The sequence below is a fragment of the Macaca nemestrina genome, chromosome 12, assembly GCF_043159975.1.
Source record: "Macaca nemestrina isolate mMacNem1 chromosome 12, mMacNem.hap1, whole genome shotgun sequence".
NCBI lineage: Eukaryota > Metazoa > Chordata > Mammalia > Primates > Cercopithecidae > Macaca > Macaca nemestrina.
In genome coordinates, this window is record NC_092136.1 from 85947824 (window position 1) to 85968812 (window position 20989).

Consider the following 20989-nt stretch of genomic DNA (forward strand, 5'->3'; position numbering starts at 1 on the left):
AAGGGGGAGGATTATAGGTCATGCTGCTAGTTCATGACAGGAACCCATATTTCATGACTTCCAGCTCCATCTACTAATGTACAGTGGACTGTGGAAATATCTACTACTCCTACCTCCTTCTGATGGTCTCTGTTCACTTTGCAGTGAGCTGCCTTTCATCATCCTTTCGTCTGGTGCTTCTCAAAGTGTGGTCCTTGGCCAGAAGCATCAACATAACCTGGACCTTGTTAATACATAAATTCTCTGGTCTCCTCCCAGACTTGCTCACGCTGTTTTAACAAGCCCTCCAGGTGAATTTAATGCTCATTAAAGTTGAGATACTTACTTTAACCTGTTAGCTCCATCCAGCCTATTCACAAGGGATCAGATCCATCTGATTTCATAGCTCTTTTTCAGTTTGGCTGTTCTAGTTACCTAAGGCAGAAGTTCACTTAAGTTACCTCTGGAGAAAGAGTGCCTATTGTAAAGTTTTGGACAGGAACTGGAATGGAAAGCTGTCATGAACTGAGGCAGCTCGAGGGACCACTCTCTCTGTGTTTTTCCCTGTTTCTCTCCCATCTGCTCTTATCTCCTCTCTCCAAAATATTCCTTTACTTCCAGCTCTATTATTTTCTGTTCCTTCTTAGCTGGCATTTGCCATTGGCCTACCACAACCTAACTCTAAAGTCTAAACCACAGTATCCTTTTTGCTTTAATTTTTCTTCCCAAGTGGAAAATTCTTTCTATATGACTTCTATCATATCTCATTTCAAATTCCTGAAAAGGACATTAACTGGCCCAGTGCATCTCTCGAGCCAGGCCACACTGGTCACACGGTTACCTAAATGATTAACCACACTTGAGCCAGATGTTTGCTCCTATCTAATCAATTATTGCCATCACATGAGTGGGCAGCTATTACCATTACAAAGTAGGTGATTACATGGGGGAGTCAAGAGAATAAGAGTGAAACTTGGAAGTGAGACTTCTGTGTAGTGATAGGAACTTGTGTACTGAGAGGAAATTGGGGGAGAGAGGAGGATGGCAGATGTAGAACTCCCCCCACCAACCCTGTGAATGAGATGAGGGAGCTTGGGTGGTGGGGCTGAACAATTTGGCTTACTGAAGGTTGAGTTGGAAACGAAGGTTCTGTTATCTTATTATGACCTCAACCTTCAAGAGTACTTCCAGGTTTGGATGGGCTGGAATATACGGGATGCAGTTTATCAACTCCCTAAAAGTCACAGAAGAGTCAAGCTGTAAGGAATTTCAGGGAACACCCAGCTCAGCAGTTCTCAGCCCTTGCTGCCCATTAGAGTCCTCTGAAGAGCTTCTGAAAACCAGAGATGCCTGGGCTCCACTTCAGGGATTTTGATTTACAGCTCCCTAGACACTTCAAGTGCACAGCCAGGACGGAGAATTGGTGCTCTAACTAGACCCTCTTAATTTTACAGGTGGGGAAACTTAGGTTTGGCTGCATAATATTACCATGGATCACTTAAAGATCTATTTATAACTTGGTTATAGAGTTTGGGTTACTAGATCATAAAATGTTAGAGCTAGAGATCATGGAAGCCATGCAGCAGAACCCTACCACTGTTACTAGAGGCTAATGAGCTAAGTGACTTGCCTAAGGAGTTGTAGCCAGAAAGGGGATGGTTGAGGGGTAGAACCCAGATCTCCTGACTCCCAATCCAGTGCTCTCCCTATAACAGCCAAGGACAAGGGACTAAAAGAGCCAGATGAGACATTAACCAGAACCGGCTGCAGGCCTTGCACACACTCTACTCAAGAAAGCCTTTCCAGCAGCATAGCTGAAAGTCTGGCAGCAGAGTCTGGGTGGAATTGGAATGTCAAGCAGTCTTGGCCAAAGGAATCAGTGCTTTGGTGCCCTGAGATTGGTCAGGAGGCTGGTTTGATGATGCTAGTGCTTGCTTTCTGCTTGCCTCCCAGTTGTCCTGGGAGTATGTGTGTGTGTTTGTGCATATTCCCAATCAATGGACAGCTGGGTTGGAACTGTGTTGTGATGTGCTCAAAAACCATGCCCTGGGTGTCAGGGATCTCTCCATTTACTGGGGCAAGGTTGTCTTTGTTTTCCAGAGTGGCTTTGGTCAAAGTGTTGACATTCATTGGTCTTGCGTAGAGTTGGAAATGAGCTCCAGTGGGTATTTAGGAAGCAGAGGCATGTGATTCGTGTCCAGGGGTCGCTCTGGGTGTACGTGCACATGCATGTGCACGTGAGGGTTGCTGGTGGAGGTGGTTGAAGACAAGAAGGTTCCAATGCAAGAAAATGAAGCATACCAGACATATTGAGCAGGAAGCAGGAAACTCCAAGGAGGTAAATGTGAACCTTAACCATATCCTCTTACAGGTATGGGGTGAGGGGGAAGAAGAGATGAAAAAGTAATACTCCTGCTTTAAGCTTATGAGGAACTTTACAATTGATAAAGCATGTTCACATGCGTTTAGCCCTTCTGACCCTCATAATGATCCCACAAGGTGGATAGTTCCTGTGATCTGAACTTGCAGTGGAGTAGCTAGGCTCCAAGACCACATGGTATTTAGATGAGGGGGCTGAACCACTACCTCTGACTCCAGCCCAAGTGCTCTGTCCAACGTGATATGCTATGCCTCCCAAGTGTGAGAGTGTGTGTGTGCACACATGTGTGTGCCCCTCCTGGGTGCAGACCTGTCTGGCAAGGGAGTTTAAGTGAAGGCCAGAATGAGGTGTCATGTTTACCAGGGCCAAGCAGAAACTGGACTATGAATTCAGGAATATAGCACAGGAAATTGGCTCTGGGTCAGCTGTGATTGTCTTAGATAAGTTAGCTTTCATTTTCATCTCAGTGAAATAATAAGCACCTCGAGGGGTTGTTGTAGGGCTCAATAATAATGCACACAAAATAGCTAGACCACGTCCCTCCCATGAGAAGTACATGCATTCAATAAATGGTAACTATTAACATCCTGTATATATGTTATTGGCTGGTGTGCAGAAGACCACCTGTTTGCAGATAAGAAAGACAGCAGCTTGGCTCAGGGCCAAGGGTTGCTGGCTTTGTCCAAATACATCTTCAGGTACTTTCCACAGAGCCTCTGACTATATAAAACCAAGTCCCACTTCCCAGCCTCACCTTTCTAACTCATCACAGCCCGATCTCTAATTCCTCACACATACTTACTAATGATTTGCTAGTTAAGTGCAAGTACAGATGATTTCAGGTCTGAATCAAACAACAGAGTGTGGCAGTACTTCAGAGGACTGGGGTGGCCTCAGCAGGTTTACAGTGTGTATTCTTCGGTGGGGTGACTGAGTAGATGACAACTCCTGGGGGTCCTGGATCAAGCAGATCACAGCTGCTGAGCTCTTACTAGCGCCAGGCCCTTTACATTTGGAATCTCACTGAATCTTCCCAAGCAGACATGTGAATAGGTGTTATTTCCATTTTACATATGAGGAGGCTGAGGAGGTGCTAAATTAATTGCCAAAAGTCATCAGGAGCTGAGATTCAAGGCCAAGACTGCCTGGATTCAAAGTCTGTGCTGCTTCTACTACCTACAACCCAGCCCTCTGACAAAGACTCTCCTTCGACCGAAACTTTAGTTGGGCTCCTGAGTCTCCTTTGACTAGGTCAGACATTGGGCTTCCCTCCCTGTCCTTGTAGAATCCAGTTTGAGCAAGAATCCTGCTAAGTCGTTTTGGCTAAAATCTTCCACCTACCTTTGGTAACTCGCCACCCTTGTTATCTCAGGACTCTGGCCTGCCTTCAGCAATAATCCCATCCTATCAATTTAACCGGAAACCCCCTATTCTTGATGTTTCCTCCTAGTAATTTTCCAAGCACTGCCCCCCATGCTGTTCCTGGGTTATAAATCCCCATTTGTCCTTATTGGAGTCAGAGTTGAGCCCAATCTCTCTCCCTCACTGCAAGACTCCTCTGCCATAGTTATATGTCTATCGTAGTCCCCTGCTCTCCAGCTCCTGAATAAAGTCTGCCTTACCATCTTTAACAAGTGTCATAATGTTTTCTTTCAGATCTCCATCATCCATACAGGTCAGACCTATACCAAAGCCAGGAAATGTTAGGTTTACAGGCGGGTGCAGCACATTGCTTGGAGCCCAAGAGGATAAGGCGTGTGAAGACAGGGCTGGTCAAGAGTGATGTGGCCTGGGAAAGGGAGAGTATTCACTGACACTGGACCCCATATTGGCTTCCTCCCCACCCTCTTCCTCTGGGTTGAGTTCTATCTCAGCCTCCACCCAGCCTCACCTCTGGCTTTCACCTCTTCCAGCTCACACACTAGTGACTGACCTTCAGGGGGCATTCCCCTAAGCCAGGCTCATGGAGGCGCATGCAGAGAATGTGTCAGGTGAGAGGCAGGATGAGGCAGAGGAGGCTCCACCAGAGCCCAGAACCTTCTGTGGTGCCTATCTGCCCAGGGACGCTCAGGTGCCCCTGAGATACTCTTTCCCTGGTTGTGAGGTGATGCAGAGCCCCAGGCAGGTTGATGGCTCCATTTTAGCATCAGCTGGATGTAATTAGCTTTGGTGGGGGGCCAGACACTTTTACAGAGGACTTCATTGTTCTTGGGAACCTGGCAGGAGTGTTTATCATTTCAGAAACTGAGAAGGCGCTGGCTCTCTCCCTCTCAGCCTCGGGACTGTCCTCCCTTCAGATGCTAATCCACAAAGTAAGTCCAAGCCAGGTCTCAGATGAAGTTCAGGGCTTGGGCGGAGCCCAGACTTTTATTTCTCTCAGGAACAAGGCAGGTGTGGAATCCACACCTGGAAAGCAGCCAGATGGAAACCTAGAGCAACAACTCAGAATGTCACATGTCAAATAACTTAATTGGGTAATCATCTGAAGAAGGGTTTGTGCACAACATATTCGGGAAGTCTGAACCAAGAGTGTGAGGGACTAATTCAAGAAGACGGTTAAGTCTGCCCAAGCCTGCCTCAAGCTCACCCAGCTGCAGGCCCTGGGACCTTGCTGGATCAATTCCTCCCAGGAGAGCTCTAGAAATGGTATCTAGCAATCCCCACCTGAGACCCCTGGGCAGTCAAACATTCCTGGAGCTGCAACGACATCCCACCCAGAATGCCCACCAGCTGTGCACAGTCCTAAACTATAAGAGTCAGTGTAGTGTGGTGGTTGCCTGTCTACACTTTGGTTCAGATTGGGTTGGGCCCTGGCTTTGCTGGTTATAAACTATATGTGACTTTGGGTAAGTTATTTCCCTGTGCCTCAGTTTTCCCATCTGCAATTGAGATAAAAATAGGGCCTACCTCCTAGGGAGGTTGTAATAATTAAATGAGTTAAGATATGTAAATTCAGTCCTGGTGGTTTCCCTGGATTCTGGAGTGGGCTCTGGAGGCAAATTCTACTTTCACAAGCCTGTTGCATATGCAAGGTCCTGACCCTGATACTAGTTTATCTGGAACCAAATGAAGCCACTACGATCTAGTTTCCATAGGAGCTTATGGAGTGAGGGCTTCCACACATCCTGGCAATAGGGGCCAGAGTGGGATACACTTGAATTTCCATAAGATCTTAGTCAGGGGAGATGGTTAATCTTGCCTTAGGGGGATAAAGGTCCTCTTCAGGAAAAAGCTGGTTCTGGAAAAGCAAAATTGTGTATGTTTGCATAATCTTGGGTTCGGTTTCCTTCCGAAGTTAAAAGTCTTAGTTTGTTACATGTTCAATGATTCTACTTTCTTGGTAAATATTTAAACATGCAATGTATAATATGACTCTACATCTATTAATCCTTTCTCCTTTCTACAATAGTTACTGAAGAGAAATAGACACTGACATTTATCTGGTTCCAATTTTCTGCCAGGTACCTGATCCACACTTCTCATTTTACCCTCATAATGATTGAAGTAGGTAGTATTGTTACCTCGATTTTATAAATGTGGAAATTAAGGCAGAGAGAAGATAAGAAAATCACCCAGGGTCAAGGAGATTAAAATTCGGGGCGGACTGCAAAGAACCAATTCTTCACAGTGAGTACACAGCATTACTTTCCCAACTAAGTGACAATTACTTGCCAAGTATTGGTCTAGAATACACAACTGATCCATCATGTTTCTTGCCCTTTCAAGAAGTTTGTATTCTAGTAGAAGAGAGTTATATACAAACAATAACTAAAAACATGAAAAACAAAAAAGAAAACTGTAGGATAGAAGAAGTATGTGTAATGGATTTTGAGGAGGCCAAAAAAGGGGTGATCAGTTCAGCCTGAGGGGATGGAGAGGGCTCCATGGAGAAGTTGACCCTTGGGTTGGGCCTTGAAGGATAACCTGAATTATGATGAGTGGAGACCAAGGAAAGGGGAGATGCAGGAGTTTGAGGCAGACAGGACCATATGTGCATAGGCATGGAGAAGAACATCGGTGTACTTGGGCATGGAGAACAGATCAGAGTAGCTAGGACATTGAATTTTGGAGCTGGGCTGTGACAGGCTTAGATCTATCAAAGTGTTGGTCTTGATTCTTTAAGCCCTAGGGAGCTGCTAAATGCCTCAGATGAAATGCCATGAGCTGATCTGTGCAGAAAGGATCATTTCTGCATAGGAACAGGGAAGTACATACAGTCCTGCATCCTTCAGAAATGTACCATCAGCTCCTAATGTCTCTGCCACTATTGGTTTCGGGAATGGGAATAAGAGAACAGGAGTCTCTTTCCTGTTGAAAGAAGCATGTTGAAGACCAGAACTGCTATGGGGCCCTGGCATAGTGGGCCTCTATAGGTTTGCAAAAGCTTAGCTGTTCTGAGTGATGAGGACGTGTCTGCTGCAACAGCCAGACGCACCACCATCAGGATGGGGTTTGATGTGCTGTCCTTTGCCAATGGTAACAGTGGGACCCAGAAAGAAACAGGACTGGCATTGGGAACACACTGTAACCATCTTGCAATATTCAACCCAAATGCTGGCTACAAAACTAGAAGATTGTTTTTCTAAATTAAAGCCGTTTTGAATTCATGATTACATGTTTCCCATATAATGTGTGATTTACAAACACTGACTTATAAATTCTACATAAATGTAAATTACACATCTGTGCACAGTATGTTACATATTTGAACGTAGACTAGAACAATGTTCCATTACATATAATAAACCAGGTAGCTCTTTTAACATTAGTGCTAGAACTATGTATTTATGATTATAAGGCAACTTCCCCTGAGGACCCTACCATTTTTTCTTTTTTTTAAACATATATTCTGAAGTCATTATGAAAAAAAAAACTGATTGCTTTAGAAAACTGCTCAAAATTCTTTGGCTTTGAAAGAAAACGGAGTGCCAAAATTTTGTCTAATAAAATGACATTTAAAGTAGAATCTGAGTCAAGCCTGAAGGAAGATATGCTGGTTTTTCGAGACAGCAAAAAAATTCAGTCTTTGGTATCCAACGTTCTATTATTCATTGGCCTGAATTGGCAGGAGAGCTGTTGGTACTTTGGAGATGACCAGAGAGGGCGAGAGAAGTGACAGGTTGATAATGAGAGAAATACAACCTGAACTCTCTCAGGTCAACTCTGAGCATGCTGGGCATTTATTATTTGGAAGTGAAGAAGATTCGATATCCCCTTGCTAGCTACTCTTTCCGCTCATTTATCTGCTTACGGGGTCATTTTCCTGAGCAAATGCTTCAAATCAAATGTCTTTTTGTTGGACCACTGACCCATTCAGGAGTTAGCCTCCAGGGTCCCAATACATGCATGAACGGTGGAAAGAATTTATTCCCCTCTATGAGGCAGCCCCTCCCGGAGCCCTCACTCCACGGGGGCTCACCGGGGCCTGCGGAAGGTGAGGCCATAGTGCTGACAGGCCAGCCCCACGGTAGGTGTGTACACGATAGGCATGAACTTCTCCACATCTGAAGTCAGCACTCGGTAGAAGAGCTTCTCGTTCCGGTCTTGGAGTGTCATGAGAATTATGTACCTTGGAAAGGGAGAGAAAAAGCAAGCTGACATGGGGTAGCAGCAGGCCCTGATGCCTCTGTGGTGTGGTGCAAAGACCCAGGGCTCCCGCTCCTGCCCAGCTACAAGGGCACCTTCATGGGCAAGCCATCTGCCCTGAGTATGAGCTTCAACAGCTACGAAATGTGAAGATGACCTGCTTGTGGTGCTTATTATTATACATGGTGAAGGTACGGTTCTAAATATTTTACAATAACTCCTTTAAAACCTCCGATGGCTTGTGAAGTAGGGATTATAATTCTTGCTATTTTAGAGGCAAGGAGACTAATGTAGAGAGAAACTGACTCACCCCAGGTCCATGGCAGGGTGGGAATTTGAATCTAAGCAGTCTGACTCTGGAATCTGTGCTCTCAACCATTGTTCAAGATGCTTATGAACATTAATGAAATAACAATAGCATAGTAACATTCTGGGGGTGGGGTAGGGTAAAGGAAAATCCTGGGCATGTAAGCACTCTATGGACTGGCCTCTCCTACCACACTGGGCTGGTTCCTGTTACAAATTGTGATTTGTAAAAATAATCTCTCTTTTACCTGATCCCTGAAACCTGAAATCACTAAGCCAGGAAAAGAGCCTTCCATTCAGACTCCTAAGAATGCAAAAACCTCTGTGAGAGAAAACCTAGGGGTTGAAATTCACAATAAGTGTGACTGCTAATATCACAACCTTTCTGGATAATAATCTTGGGGAGAGTACCAAGGTACTTGATGCTCTGGCATCAGGAGGGATGGGAGAAATGCTCTAACAGGGGGAAAACATCTGTGGTCTGGTGAAATGATCACTGGGCATGACATCAGGATCCTGGGTTTGAATCCCAGCGCTGCCATTTATTAGCTGTGTGAACTTGGGAAAGTCTTGTGTGACCTCTTGGGTCTCAGCCTTCTCCTCTCTACCAAAGGAATTGGTCCTTTGGTGGAAAACTAAAAACTGTGCTCTGGAAGGTGTTTCTAGCAAGAGAGGACTGATACTCAGGAAGAGCCAGGATCTCAGCCCATTGCCAGTGTGGGATTCTCTTACCCAATAGCCATTTGTGCACATCTTTTCTCAGTTCTACCTTCAGTTATGTCAAACTGGTAAGCTGAAACTAGCCATCATACAAGTATTTACACTATGGAATCTGGCGGATGCCGTAATTTCCTACCCCATTCCTCACCCCACACAGAGAACCAGTTATTAAAGATTTACCAGCACACCACTGCCCTTACTCGAAAGAACATGAGGAGTTTTCTTAGCATGTCCCCAAGCACCCTGTAAAATGAGGGACTCCTGGAAATAAGCGGGTCAAGGTGGTCAAGCAGCATCAGGGATGAGCCTCTAGAACTCCCAGGAATGGGCACACTCTTCTGTCCCTGAGCCTGGAATGTTTCCCCAGATCTATGAGTGAGGCCCATCTAGCTGGAAATAACTGGGAGGGAAGGATTTTTTAATTTAACGTTTAGAGCTTAATATCTGTAGGAAGCGGATTTCACTTTGGACTTGATTTTTTCTTTATAAATATAACAAAAGGAGAAGGTTCAGATTATTCAAATTTAGGGCGTGTCTCATCCTGTTAGTTGAATTCATTGTGTCATTTCTGGCTTGCTCTTCAGAGTGACTTAGCTAGACCCAATTAGAGTTAGATAAAAAAGAGGGAGAGGATATTTGGCCTGACTACAGTATGGCCTTGGAGTTAATGTGACTAACACCCTTTGAGTTTAGAGCTTTGGGAGTAGGGGTGGAGGTATGAGCAGAGGCTTCTGTGCTCATCACCACTCAGAAGCAATGGATGGTATGAGGGAAACAGAGGAATATGAGTGCAGGGTGACCCTGGCATGCTGCTGAGCTCTGCCCCTAGGGGGACAGCCACACCCTCAAGGACCCAAAGTCTTGGCCAGTTTGTTTTATAGATTGAACTGGCCAAGTTCTAGAGTTTGTTTGTTCTAAGAGGGGGATTCCTTATCTTCTTCCTACATTTCTGCTAGAGCCAATAACAAGGTGACATATTTACTTGACAAACACTGACATACTGCCTACTATGTGCCAGGCACTGTTCTAAGCACAACACAAATACTAAGGCATTTAATCCTCGTAACAACCCTATGAATTTTCCCTGTGGTACTCATTGTACTAATGGGAAAAGACCCATAGAGGCTAAGTAACTTTTGCTAAGTAACTTTTGCTATTAAGGGGTAGAATATGGATTTGAACTCGGTCTAGTACTAGAGTCTAGTCTTGTAGCCACTGGTCTCTGCTGCATCTTGGCTGTGGCATACCAGAGAAATGAAAAGCATAGACTCTGGAGCCAGGTCTCTGTGTTCAAATTCCAGCTGTGCCCATTTATAGCCATGCGACCTGGGAAGTGACTCCCTTGTTTAGTAAAGCTGATAAAGTTGACCCCATGATTCCTCATTGGCTCTTTATGTCTGGATCTCTATTGGAGGAGAACTCAGAGAGGAGACAGGGTTATTAACTGTTGCCCATAGCCTCCAACAAATGACATCTAGGTCTATCCTAAGGCGTCCCCTGTCCATTTCCCTCTCCCCCACCACGTCCCCCTAATTCCAGGAACCCAAGCTACGTACCACTTCCTTAACATGCCTGTCTCTACGTCTTTGCTCCATTTCGTCCCTCTCAGTGAAACATTCTCCCTGAACCCCACTGCTGTCTGCTGAAGTCTTATCAGTGCTTCTTATGCTGACTCAGCTTCTACCACTTCCCAGAGGCCCTTCAGATTCCACTGGTTGGAATGCAGTTTCCCTTTCCAGTTCCTCCAGGACATGTTGGCTGTGGCTCAGTCATAACAAGCCTTGTCTCTCAGGGAGACTATGAATCCTTTAGAAGGTAGGGCTGAGTCTGGGATCTCTTTGGGCTCTCAGCCTTTTTTAGCTGGAGAGTTTCCAGAAAACCCTCTGTGAAGCATAGGAAACAGACAGCTCAGCCCAAGGACCAAGCAGAGAGAACAGACGCTAGGTACTGACTTGTCCAGGTCACTCTGCTGCCGCTCATAATATCTCATGATTCGGAGGAGCTGGACATCCTGACTCAGAAAGCAGGGTGGGATTAAGCCGTGGATTCCAAGCTGCAGTCTTTCTTCAAGGGTAAAGGCCATCCCCTGGCAAGAACAAGAAAAAAACACCCACACATAAGTGCATACACAGGAAACAAAGAAACAGAAGGGGTCCCACCTACAGACAGGTAAAAGTCAGTGTGACTCAGTAGAAAGGTCCCTCAACTCAAATCCCACCTCTGCTGTTTAAGTAGGAGGGTCATCTTGTGCCAGTTACTTTGACACTTCTGAACTTCAGCTTCCTCATTGGAAAAAATGGGAAAACTGTATCATCAGGGTTTTTCTGTTTTTTTTGTTGTTGTTGTTGTTTTGTTTTTATATACATATGTTTTATTTTATTTTTTAGAACAGTGATATGGTTTGTCTCTGTGTCCCCACCCAAATCTCATTTTGAATTGTAATCCAAATTCATAGTCCCCATGTGTTGAGGGAGGGACCTGATGGGAGGTGATTGGATCACAGGGGCTGTTTTCCCCATGCTATTCTTGTGGTAGTGAGTGAGTTCTAATGAGATCTGGTTGTTTGATAAGTGTCTGGTGCTTTCCCCTTTTCTCTCTCTCCTGCCGCCATGTAAGATGTGCCTGCTTCCCCTTCACTTTCTACCATGATTGTAAGTTTCATGAGGCCTCCTCAGCCATGTGGAACTTGGAGTCAATTAAGCCTCTTTTGTTTGTAAATTACCCAGTCTCAGGTAGTATCTTTATAGCAGTGTAAAAACAGACTAATACAAACAGTATTTACAGAAAACCTGAGAAGACAATACAGAGTTCCCATATACCCCCTCAACCAGTGTCCCTGATTATTAACATTTGACATTAGTATTATACTTTCATTAGAGTCAATGAACCAGTAATGATCCATTATTATTAACTAAAGCCTTCAGTTTATTCAGATTTTTTAAAGTTTTTATCTAATACATATACAGATATATATAAATATATGTGTGTGTGTATATATATATGTAAAAATGTGTGTGTGTGTGTGTATATATATACACACATATACATATATACATATATGTAATTCCGGGACCCCATCCAGGATCCTATATTAAGTTTAGTCATCATGTCTCTTTAGGCTCCTCTTGGCTTTGACAGTTTCCCAGACGTCCCTTGTTTTTGACAACCTTGACAGTTTGGAGAAGCCCTGGTTAGGTATTTTGCACATACTCCTCTACTGGAACTTGTCTGATGTTTTTCTCATGGTTGGATTGTGGTCATGGGTTTTTGGAAGGAAGATCACAGAAGTAGAGTGCCATTTTCATCACATCAGACCATGGGTACATATAATAAATGTGATTATCACTGTTGATATGGACCTCGATGAGTGGCCAAAAGTCATGCTTGTCAGGTTTCTCCACTCTAAAGTTACTCCTAGTCTTGGCCATTGGGAGTGTTTTCGGTTGGCTCTTGCATTTCTTTGACATACTACTCATAATGTAACAGTAGTGGGTTTGTTGTTTTTTTTGTTTTTGTTTTGAAATTCCTTACTTTCTGGCACTACAAGATGCTCCAGGTTCCTCTTGTACATTGCCAGCCGTGGTCCTAGACTAAACCATTTCTCCAAGGATCCCCAATTCCTTTTTCGGAGCATGGTTATTAGAAGGCAAGATTTGGGCACTATTTACTACTTGTGTCCCTTGCTTATTTCTAGTCCCTGTCAGTTAACAGAGCAAGGAAATATACATGTGTATATTAAAACTGGAGTATAACCACATATCTATGAAGTTTTCTATATTTAACCATCTGAACCTGTATTAAGCTGAACGTAAGTTCATACTAATGTCTCCAATGTGAATTCATTACCACATGGATCACTTTAACCCCATCACCTTGCTAAACTGTGAATTCCCACTCCAACAATAAAAAGTTTGGCTTTGACCATCTCCCATTTATGTACTTAATTGCTTAATTTCAGTATACCCGTATAGCAGTGTCAAAATTGTTAACCTGAACCACTGTGGGAAACAACTTTATAGAGTACAGTGGTTATGTGCAGTTCTCCTTGCCTTTATTCTAACAGACTCCACTCATTTCCAAAGTTACTTAAGTCAAAACTCTTTCCCTCTACTCTCTTCACTGAGATTGTTACATACATCTGTAATACAATTAGATTCTCCTATCATAGTCTGCATCCTTTCTGGAATCCCCCAACCTATTAAATAATTTTTTAAAAATCTGGACACATTAAGGTTCATTCTTTATGCTGTAAAGTTCTATGGGTTTGGACAAATGCATGTCATGCATCCACCACTACAGTATCATACAAAATAGTTTCACTGCTTTAAAAATTCCATGGGCTTTACTTGTTCATCTCTCTTTCTTCCCCCAAACCTCTGGTGACCACTGACCTTCTTTACTGACTCTACAGTTTCATCTTTTCCAGAATGTCATACAATTGGAACCATAAAGTATGTAACTTTTTCAGACTGGCTTCTTTTACTTAAAAATATGCACCTAGAGTTCATCCATGTATTTTCATCTCCTGATAACTCATTTATTATCATTGAATAACATTCCACTGTACATTTGTACCATAGTTTGTTTCTCCACTTATTGAAGAAAGCTTGGTTGCTTCCAGCTTTTGGTGATTATAAATAAAGTTGCTGTAAATATTCCTGTGCAGGTTTTTATGTGAACATACGTTTTTAAATCAGTTTGATAAATATGTTGGAGTGCAACTGCTGGATCATATGGTAAAACTATGCTTAGCTTTGTAAGAAACTGCCAAACTTTTCTAAACTGGCTGTACCATTTTGCATTCCTGCTAGAAGTGAATGAGAGTTTCTGTTGCTCTACATCCTCTCCAGCAACTGATATTGTCAGTTTTTTGGATTTTAGTTGTTCTAATAGGTGTACAGTGATATGTCATTATTGCTTTAATTGGCAATCCTCTATTGACATATAATGCTGAGTATCTTTTCTTTTTTTCCCTTAAATTTCAGTCTTTATTTTAGATACAGGGGTACATGTACAGGTTTGTTACACAGGAATATTGCATGATGCTGAGGTTTAGGGTAGAGATCCTATCACCCAGGTAGTGTGTATAGTACCTGATATGTAGGTTTTCAACCTCCAGTATCCTCCTTTCTCCCCCATCTAGTAATCTGCACTGTCTATTCTTCCCATGTTTAAGTCCATGTGTGCTCAATATTTAGCTCCCACTTGTAAATGAGAACATGTGGCATTTGGTTTTCTATTCCTGCATTAATTCACTAAGGATTATGGCCTCCAACTGCATTCATGTTGCTGCAAAACAGGACTTCACTCTTTTTTAAGGCTGCATAGTATTCCATGGTATATATGTACCACATTTTCTTCATCCACTCTATCATTGAGGGGCACCTGAGTTGATCCCACGTTTTTGCTATTGTGAATAGCACAGAGATGAACATACAAGTGCATGTGTCTTTTTGGTAGAATGATTTATTTTCCTTTGGGAATATACTCAGTAATGGGATTGCTGGGTCCAATGGTAGCTCTGTTTTAAGTTTGAGAAATCTCCGGACTGCTTTCCATAGTGGCTGGACTAATTTACACTACATTTACATTTACAGTGTATAAGCATTCTCTTTTCTCATCAGCCTCTCCAGTATCTGTTGTTTATTGACTTTTTGATAATAGCCGTGCTGACTGGTGTGAGATGGTATCTCATTGTGGTTTTAATTCACATTTCTCTGATGATCAGTGATGTTGAGCATTTTTTCATGTTTGTTGGACACTTGTATGTCTTCTTGTATGTTTTTGCTGGAGTTGCTTTTGAGGACTTAGTCAAACGTTCTTCACCAAGGTTGACGTTGAAAAGAGTATTTCTTACGTTGTCTTCTAGGATTTTTTTTTACAGTTTGATGTTTTATATTTAAATCTTTGATGCACTAAGTTAATTTTTATATATGGTAAAAGGAAGAGGTCCAGTTTTAATCTTCTGCATATGGCTAGCCAGTTAGACCAGCACCATTTATTGAATAGGGATCCCTTTCCCCATTACTTGTCTTTGTCAGACTTGTTGATGATCAGATGGTTATACGTGTATGGCTTTATTTCTGAGTTTTCTATTCTGTTCCATTGGTCTTCAAGTCTGTTTTTGTACCAGTACCATGCTGTTTTGGTTACTGCAGCTTTATAGTATTGTTTGAAGTCAGGCAGTATGATGCTTCCAACTTTGCTGTTTTAGCTTAGGATTGCTTGGCTAGTTGGACTCTTTTTTGCTTCCACATGAATTTTAGAATAACTTTTCTAGTTCTGTGAAGAATGACATTGGCAGCTTAATAAGAATAGCATTGAACTTGTACATTGCTTTGGGCAGTGTGGCCATTTTTACAATACTGATTCTTCCAATCCATTAGCATGGAATGTTTTTCCATTTATTTGTGTTGTCTCTGATTTCTTTCAGCAGGGTTTTGTAGTTCTCCTGGTAGAGATCTTACTTTTCCTTGGTTAGCTGTATTCCTAGGTATTTCATACATTTATTTTCTATCTGTATATCTTCTTTGGTAAAGTCAGTAGGGAAATGCACATCAAAGCCACAATATGATACACTGTACCACTTTACACCCACTAGAATGGCTGAAATTAAAATACACACGTACACACACATACACACACACACACCAGGAAACAAGTGTTGGTGAACATGTGGAGAAATGAAAACTCTGGCTGGTACATTGCTGGTGAGAATGTAAAATATTGCAGCCTGTATGGAAATTGTAGTGGTCCTCAAAAAGCTAAAGATAGAATTACCATATGACCCAGCAATTCTGCTCCTAGGCATATACCCAAAGGAATTGAAAGCATGGACTTGAACAAATAATTATATGTCAATGTTCATTGCAGCATTATTTACTATAGCCAAAAAGTGGAAATAACCCAGGTGTTCATCAACATATGAATGGATGAACAAAATATATATACATGCAACGAAAATTTATTCAGCTATAAAAAGGAATGAAGTTCTGCTCTGTGCTGCCTCATGGATAAACCTTGAAAACACTATGCTAAGTAAAATAAGCCAGACACAAAAGGGCAAATATTGTGTGATTCTACTTATATGAAATGTCTGGAACAGGAAAATTCATAAAGACAGAAAGTAGCTTTGAAGTTACCATGGACTTGAAGTAAGGGAAGTGATGGCTATTGATGATTGGTTACAGAGTTTCTGTTTGGAGTGAGAAAAAGTTTTAAAAATGGATAATGGTGATGGTTTTACAACATTGTGAAAGTACTTAGTGCCACTTAATTGTACAATTCAAATTGTCAAAATGGCTAATTTTATGTTACATATATTTTACTACAGCTTACAAAACTACTAAGGTAATATATCCCAAACTGTTGAATTATACAACCTTAAATGGGTGAATTGTATGGTATATAAATTTATTTAAAAAAAATTTTTTTTTAATAGTTCTTTGCATGTTTTGAATATAAGCCTTTTACTGGACATGTATTATGTAAATATTTTTCCTAGTCTGTGGCTTGTGTTTTCATTCTCTTGGCAGTGTCTTTCACAGACCAGCATTTTCTAGTTTGAATGCTGGGGAGAGAGATGGGGAATAAGATGTCATGGAGTCTCTGACCTGGTCACAGTCAAGCCCTGGAGAGACAATGTTTGCTGGAAGAAGTTGCAGGAACTGTTCTCATAAAAGACACTGTGAGAAAGGGACATAAGCTGCCCCACATTTATCCCAAGATGAGAAGGTGCAAAACATGGTGAAAAACAGATACTTTTTCTGTGTAGAACTCAGGGTGACCCTGCTGGAGTGAGGGCTGCTCTGGCACTGGAGCTCCTGGACACACTCAGCTTTCTCATGGGAGGCGCTAGCAACACTGACAAGAGTGATCCCCTGAGTGGCTCCATGGGCGGCAGACATCAAGAAGGAAGGGGCCAGAATCCCCATGGGGGGATTGCGCAGGCCTGCTAATGTGACCCCTGTTGAATTCAAGGCTGATCATAGCTGGGGCAACTCTGGTTAAGTCTTTTATCTATACTGAGTCCCAAATAATGCACGTTTCCTCCTAAAAGTGTAGAAAACTGTGCGGGTGATAAATGAGACCTCAATTATGCTGTTGACAGGCAGCTCCCCCCAGATTTCCTTGGGGAGAGGAAACCCACAAAGGTGGGGAGAGGAAACCCACAAAGGTAGGGAGCATCAGAGCTCCCTTCATTCCTCCACCACCTCAAAATGATTTCATCCAAAATTATTACAAGCCCTTTGATAGGGAATTACTAACCATAGGGAGATTCAAACCCATATATTGATTATCCTCACCTTAGAGGTGTTGCTATCATCAGCTCTAAAGAAGACTTTAATGAATATCTAATCTTATTCTAACTTTCCTTACAACCACATTGTGAGGAAGATTTTACAACCTTCCCTTTACAGTTGAGAAGGCTAAACAAGAGAGGTTACATAATGTTCCTGAAGTTCCATGGCAATTACTTCATACTCTATTGCTTCTTAAACCAGGAGGCATTTTATAATCAATAAGTATATTTGGTGTGATAATTTTTTTCCTGATGATTTTCTTTGACTAGAGGTATGTGATAAAACCATTTGTATTCTTGCCACTATAGTGCACATCCTCCCAGGACTTTGGTGAGACGGACCTCAGAAAATGTGATGGGGTGTCAGGGGAGTTGTGCAAAAGGAATGGATAAAAAAAGAAAGAGAGTGGCCGGGCGCAGTGGCTCACACCTGTAATCCCAGCACTTTGAGAGGCTGAGGCAGGTAGATCACCTGAGGTTGGGAGTTCAAGACCAGCCTGACCAACATGGAGAAACCCCATCTGTACTAAAAACACAAAATTAGTCAGGCATGATGGTACATGCCTGTAATCCCAGCTACTCAGAAGGCTGAGGCAGGAGAATTGCATGAACCTGGGAGGCGGAAGTTGTAGTGAGCTGAGATCACGCCATTGCACTCCAGCCTGGGCAACAAGAGTGAAACTCTGTCTCAAAAAAAAAAAAAAAAAAAAAAAAACAAAAACAGAGACAGAGAAAAAAAGAGTGAATAAAAGACTCCTTGGCTACTCCCAATTTCCTCTTTGTTTTGTAATTTTGGATCTTTAAAACTTTGAATACTGGACTTCTTTTGTGTTTTTACAAAGTAATAAGGACAACTTACGATAGAAGAGTGCCGGAGACTGGGCACTTTCACCAAATGCCTTTAGGCAGGTGACTGTTCACTGCCTCGGTAAAGACTATGATCACCTTTCCTTGGCCCAGAGCATCCTAGGGAGGCCCAGGTATCTAATTATGACATCATCTTTGTTAATGATCACCGTGGCTTTTAACAACAGTCCACTTCTCTCTACAAGGAGAAATGTTTTTCTTGGCTGACTGCCACCAACTTCTTTTTTATTTGAGGAAAAGGGATGACTGTTTAGCAACTGGTAATTTCAGGGATTACAAAATAATACTTCTTGAAGCTACTTTTCATCCTGAAGCTAATAATAAGGCAACCTCAGATTTACAAGTCTGCAAAGCAGAAATGCAGGCACTGTAGTTGCACCACGGCCTCCAACATAGGACAAGCACAAGACAGTTCACTAGAGCTTAAGGGGGAAGTGTGAGAACTTACATTTCTCTACAAAAGAAATGAACTTTGGTAATCGGCACTCAGGTGCTTGTTCTGTGTATGTAAAAAAGTCATAGGGTATATGAGGGGTCCGAAGATAAGAGTAGGGACTATACAACATGTACAAGTCAGAGGAGTTGAGAAGTTACAGTTTCTGTGTGTCTAGTAAATAGAGTTACAGATTATATTATCTAGTTTTAACAAAACTCTCAATATAGGATAGGCGGCTTTTGAAAAATGGCTGACTCTCACAGTGATATTTTAACCTCATACGCTTGTGGAATTCAGCGAGGACATGCTGGTAGGGACCTGCCTGTTGTTATTAGTTTTAAATGTCTCATCTGTTACAGTGCCACTGCTCTGACCTCTCCAAGTCAGGTGTAGTCCCCACCTGCTCTGGATTCTCCTAGGGAAACTTTGGATCTCCTCAAGATCTAACAACCAATGGGTTAATGTCTGGAATAGTAGGAGGCCTCGAGACCGTTCCCTAGCACTAAAGACCTGTGACCATTTTGACTGGTTAGTGCTTATGCTGAATCATTTTAAATCTTTTAACTATCACTCCTGACTTTACCTATTTCATCAGCTTTTAGAATGATCATTACTGGTTCAGCTACTGAACTCTACCCATGGGCTTGGCCCTGCCCAAGTTACCAGGATGAAATTTACTGGCATCGGAGAGAGGATATTTCAATAGCTCCCACCATCAAATGGCAGGGCGCAAAGGCAGCAAGCCCCTTAGATGGTGCTTCTGTTCCAGCCTCCTGCTGTTCAGATGTCCGGGCTTCCCAGTGCCCATTCCTTATGTCTGAGTTTCTCCAGGGTTCAGTCTCCCAGTACTGCTTTGTGATCTGCCTAGTGCCCCTAGACCCGGAGTCCTACTGTGTACCTGACAATATCTTCTCGTTCATTCAACAAACATCCATGAGCTCCTACTTTAGGCCAGGTCTGCCATGTTAGACACCAGGGATTGTTGAACAGAACAGGTCCTGGTCACTGCCCTCAAGCGTCTACTAGAGGAGACATGTGGGTTAACATACAATAGCAATCCTGGGCCTCTGCCTTGGGCAAGCTGCTTCTCTCACTTATTAAATGAAGTGCTGCCCATTTCATGTGTTGTGGGATTAAATGAAATAATGCAGGTAACATGCTTAGCACAGATATTGGCACATAGGAAGTGCTCAGTGAACACCAGCAGTTCTCCTTATTACTATTAGTACTGTGTTCACGGTACAGGGTGGCATAACAGAACTCATGAGCAGATGCTGGAGAGGAGCCTTGAAGGATGGTCCAGAGCTAGTCTGGCAGAAGGGGCTGCAAGCCAGGGGCTGAAGTGACATCACCACATCACAACGTAACTGCTTGTCCATGGGCTCAGCCACCATGCCGGCCTTTGCGGCCCTATGTGTTCTCCCCACACGCATTCTGGCTGTTGTGCTTTGACTCACACCAGCACCCCTGTTCCCCATTCTCTGACTGCTTCCTCCTCCCCTGCTTCCAATCCACAGTCAACCATCTGCAACCTCCAGGAGGCCTCCCTGCCTCCACCGTTCCACACAGCTCTCCCCCTTCTCTCAGAGTCAGTGTCACACAGTTTAGCACATGTAATGTGTCTCCTATTTGATTTCTTGAGTTGTAACCACTAGATAATAAACTCAGGGTGGTGGGGAGGCAGATGCTTTGAAGAAGCTAATGCAAGGTTATTGCAAATAATATTATCATCATCCATAATAACAATGATGACCTTTTATTGGACACCCACTAGGTTGGGTCAGGCACTGAGACAGATACTTTACACTCTCATCCTCTGACTTTGGCAGGAAGGCATGATGATTATTATCCCCACTTTGTGGACTAGGAAACTGAGGTTAGAGGGGTAAGTAACTTGCCCAAGGTCACACAGCAAGCTGGTGGGAAAACCAGGAGTAGAACCCAGGCCTAAATATTTCCAAAGTTCTGAGTCTTTCCTCTGAGCTAATCAACAGCTTCAAGACTTGAAAGATTGTAAAAGTTGTTGACTGAATTGGGTTTTTTTTTATTAGGGATGTGACTTTTTTACCTACAGAGTCAGGTATCTTAGATTTCAGCTACTGTTGAGCATTCCTCTGTATTTGCCTCAGATCAGTCAGCCCATCTGCAGACAGGTATGCCTGCACCTCTGAGTTCATGCACTTGGCCCACGGCACACACACAGCCATGTTTCCTTTTACCAGCATCGTTACTGGAAGGAAGGATTAGCAGACACTGTATAACAGTAAATGTTTTCTGTTCCATACATCATTACGTCATGCTCTGAACTGACTGTTTATGCTATAACTGGCTTCCTCCATCAATCAACCATGGCAGCATAGAGGGTAGGGCTGTGGGCAATTAGCTCTGAGATTGTACAATTTAAGCTGATGAG

General features: G+C 42.9%; 1 protein-coding gene across 4 annotated transcripts in view; it reads right to left on the reverse strand.

Annotated features, from left to right (window-relative positions):
- The window catches only part of LOC105468872 (malic enzyme 3), a 223741-nt gene that overhangs the window by 107657 nt on the left and 95095 nt on the right, over nt 1-20989 (reverse strand). For 3 of the 4 annotated variants that reach the window (XM_011719348.2, XM_011719349.2, XM_011719350.2), the window contains exons 3-4: nt 10924-11057; nt 7779-7928 (exon numbers count right to left, since the gene is read on the reverse strand). In XM_011719348.2, coding sequence (XP_011717650.2) covers nt 7779-7928; nt 10924-11057 — 284 coding nt within the window. Of the gene's footprint in view, nt 1-7778; nt 7929-10923; nt 11058-18132; nt 18219-20989 lie in introns of those variants that run through there. The other variant, XM_011719351.3, reaches the window with a different exon arrangement.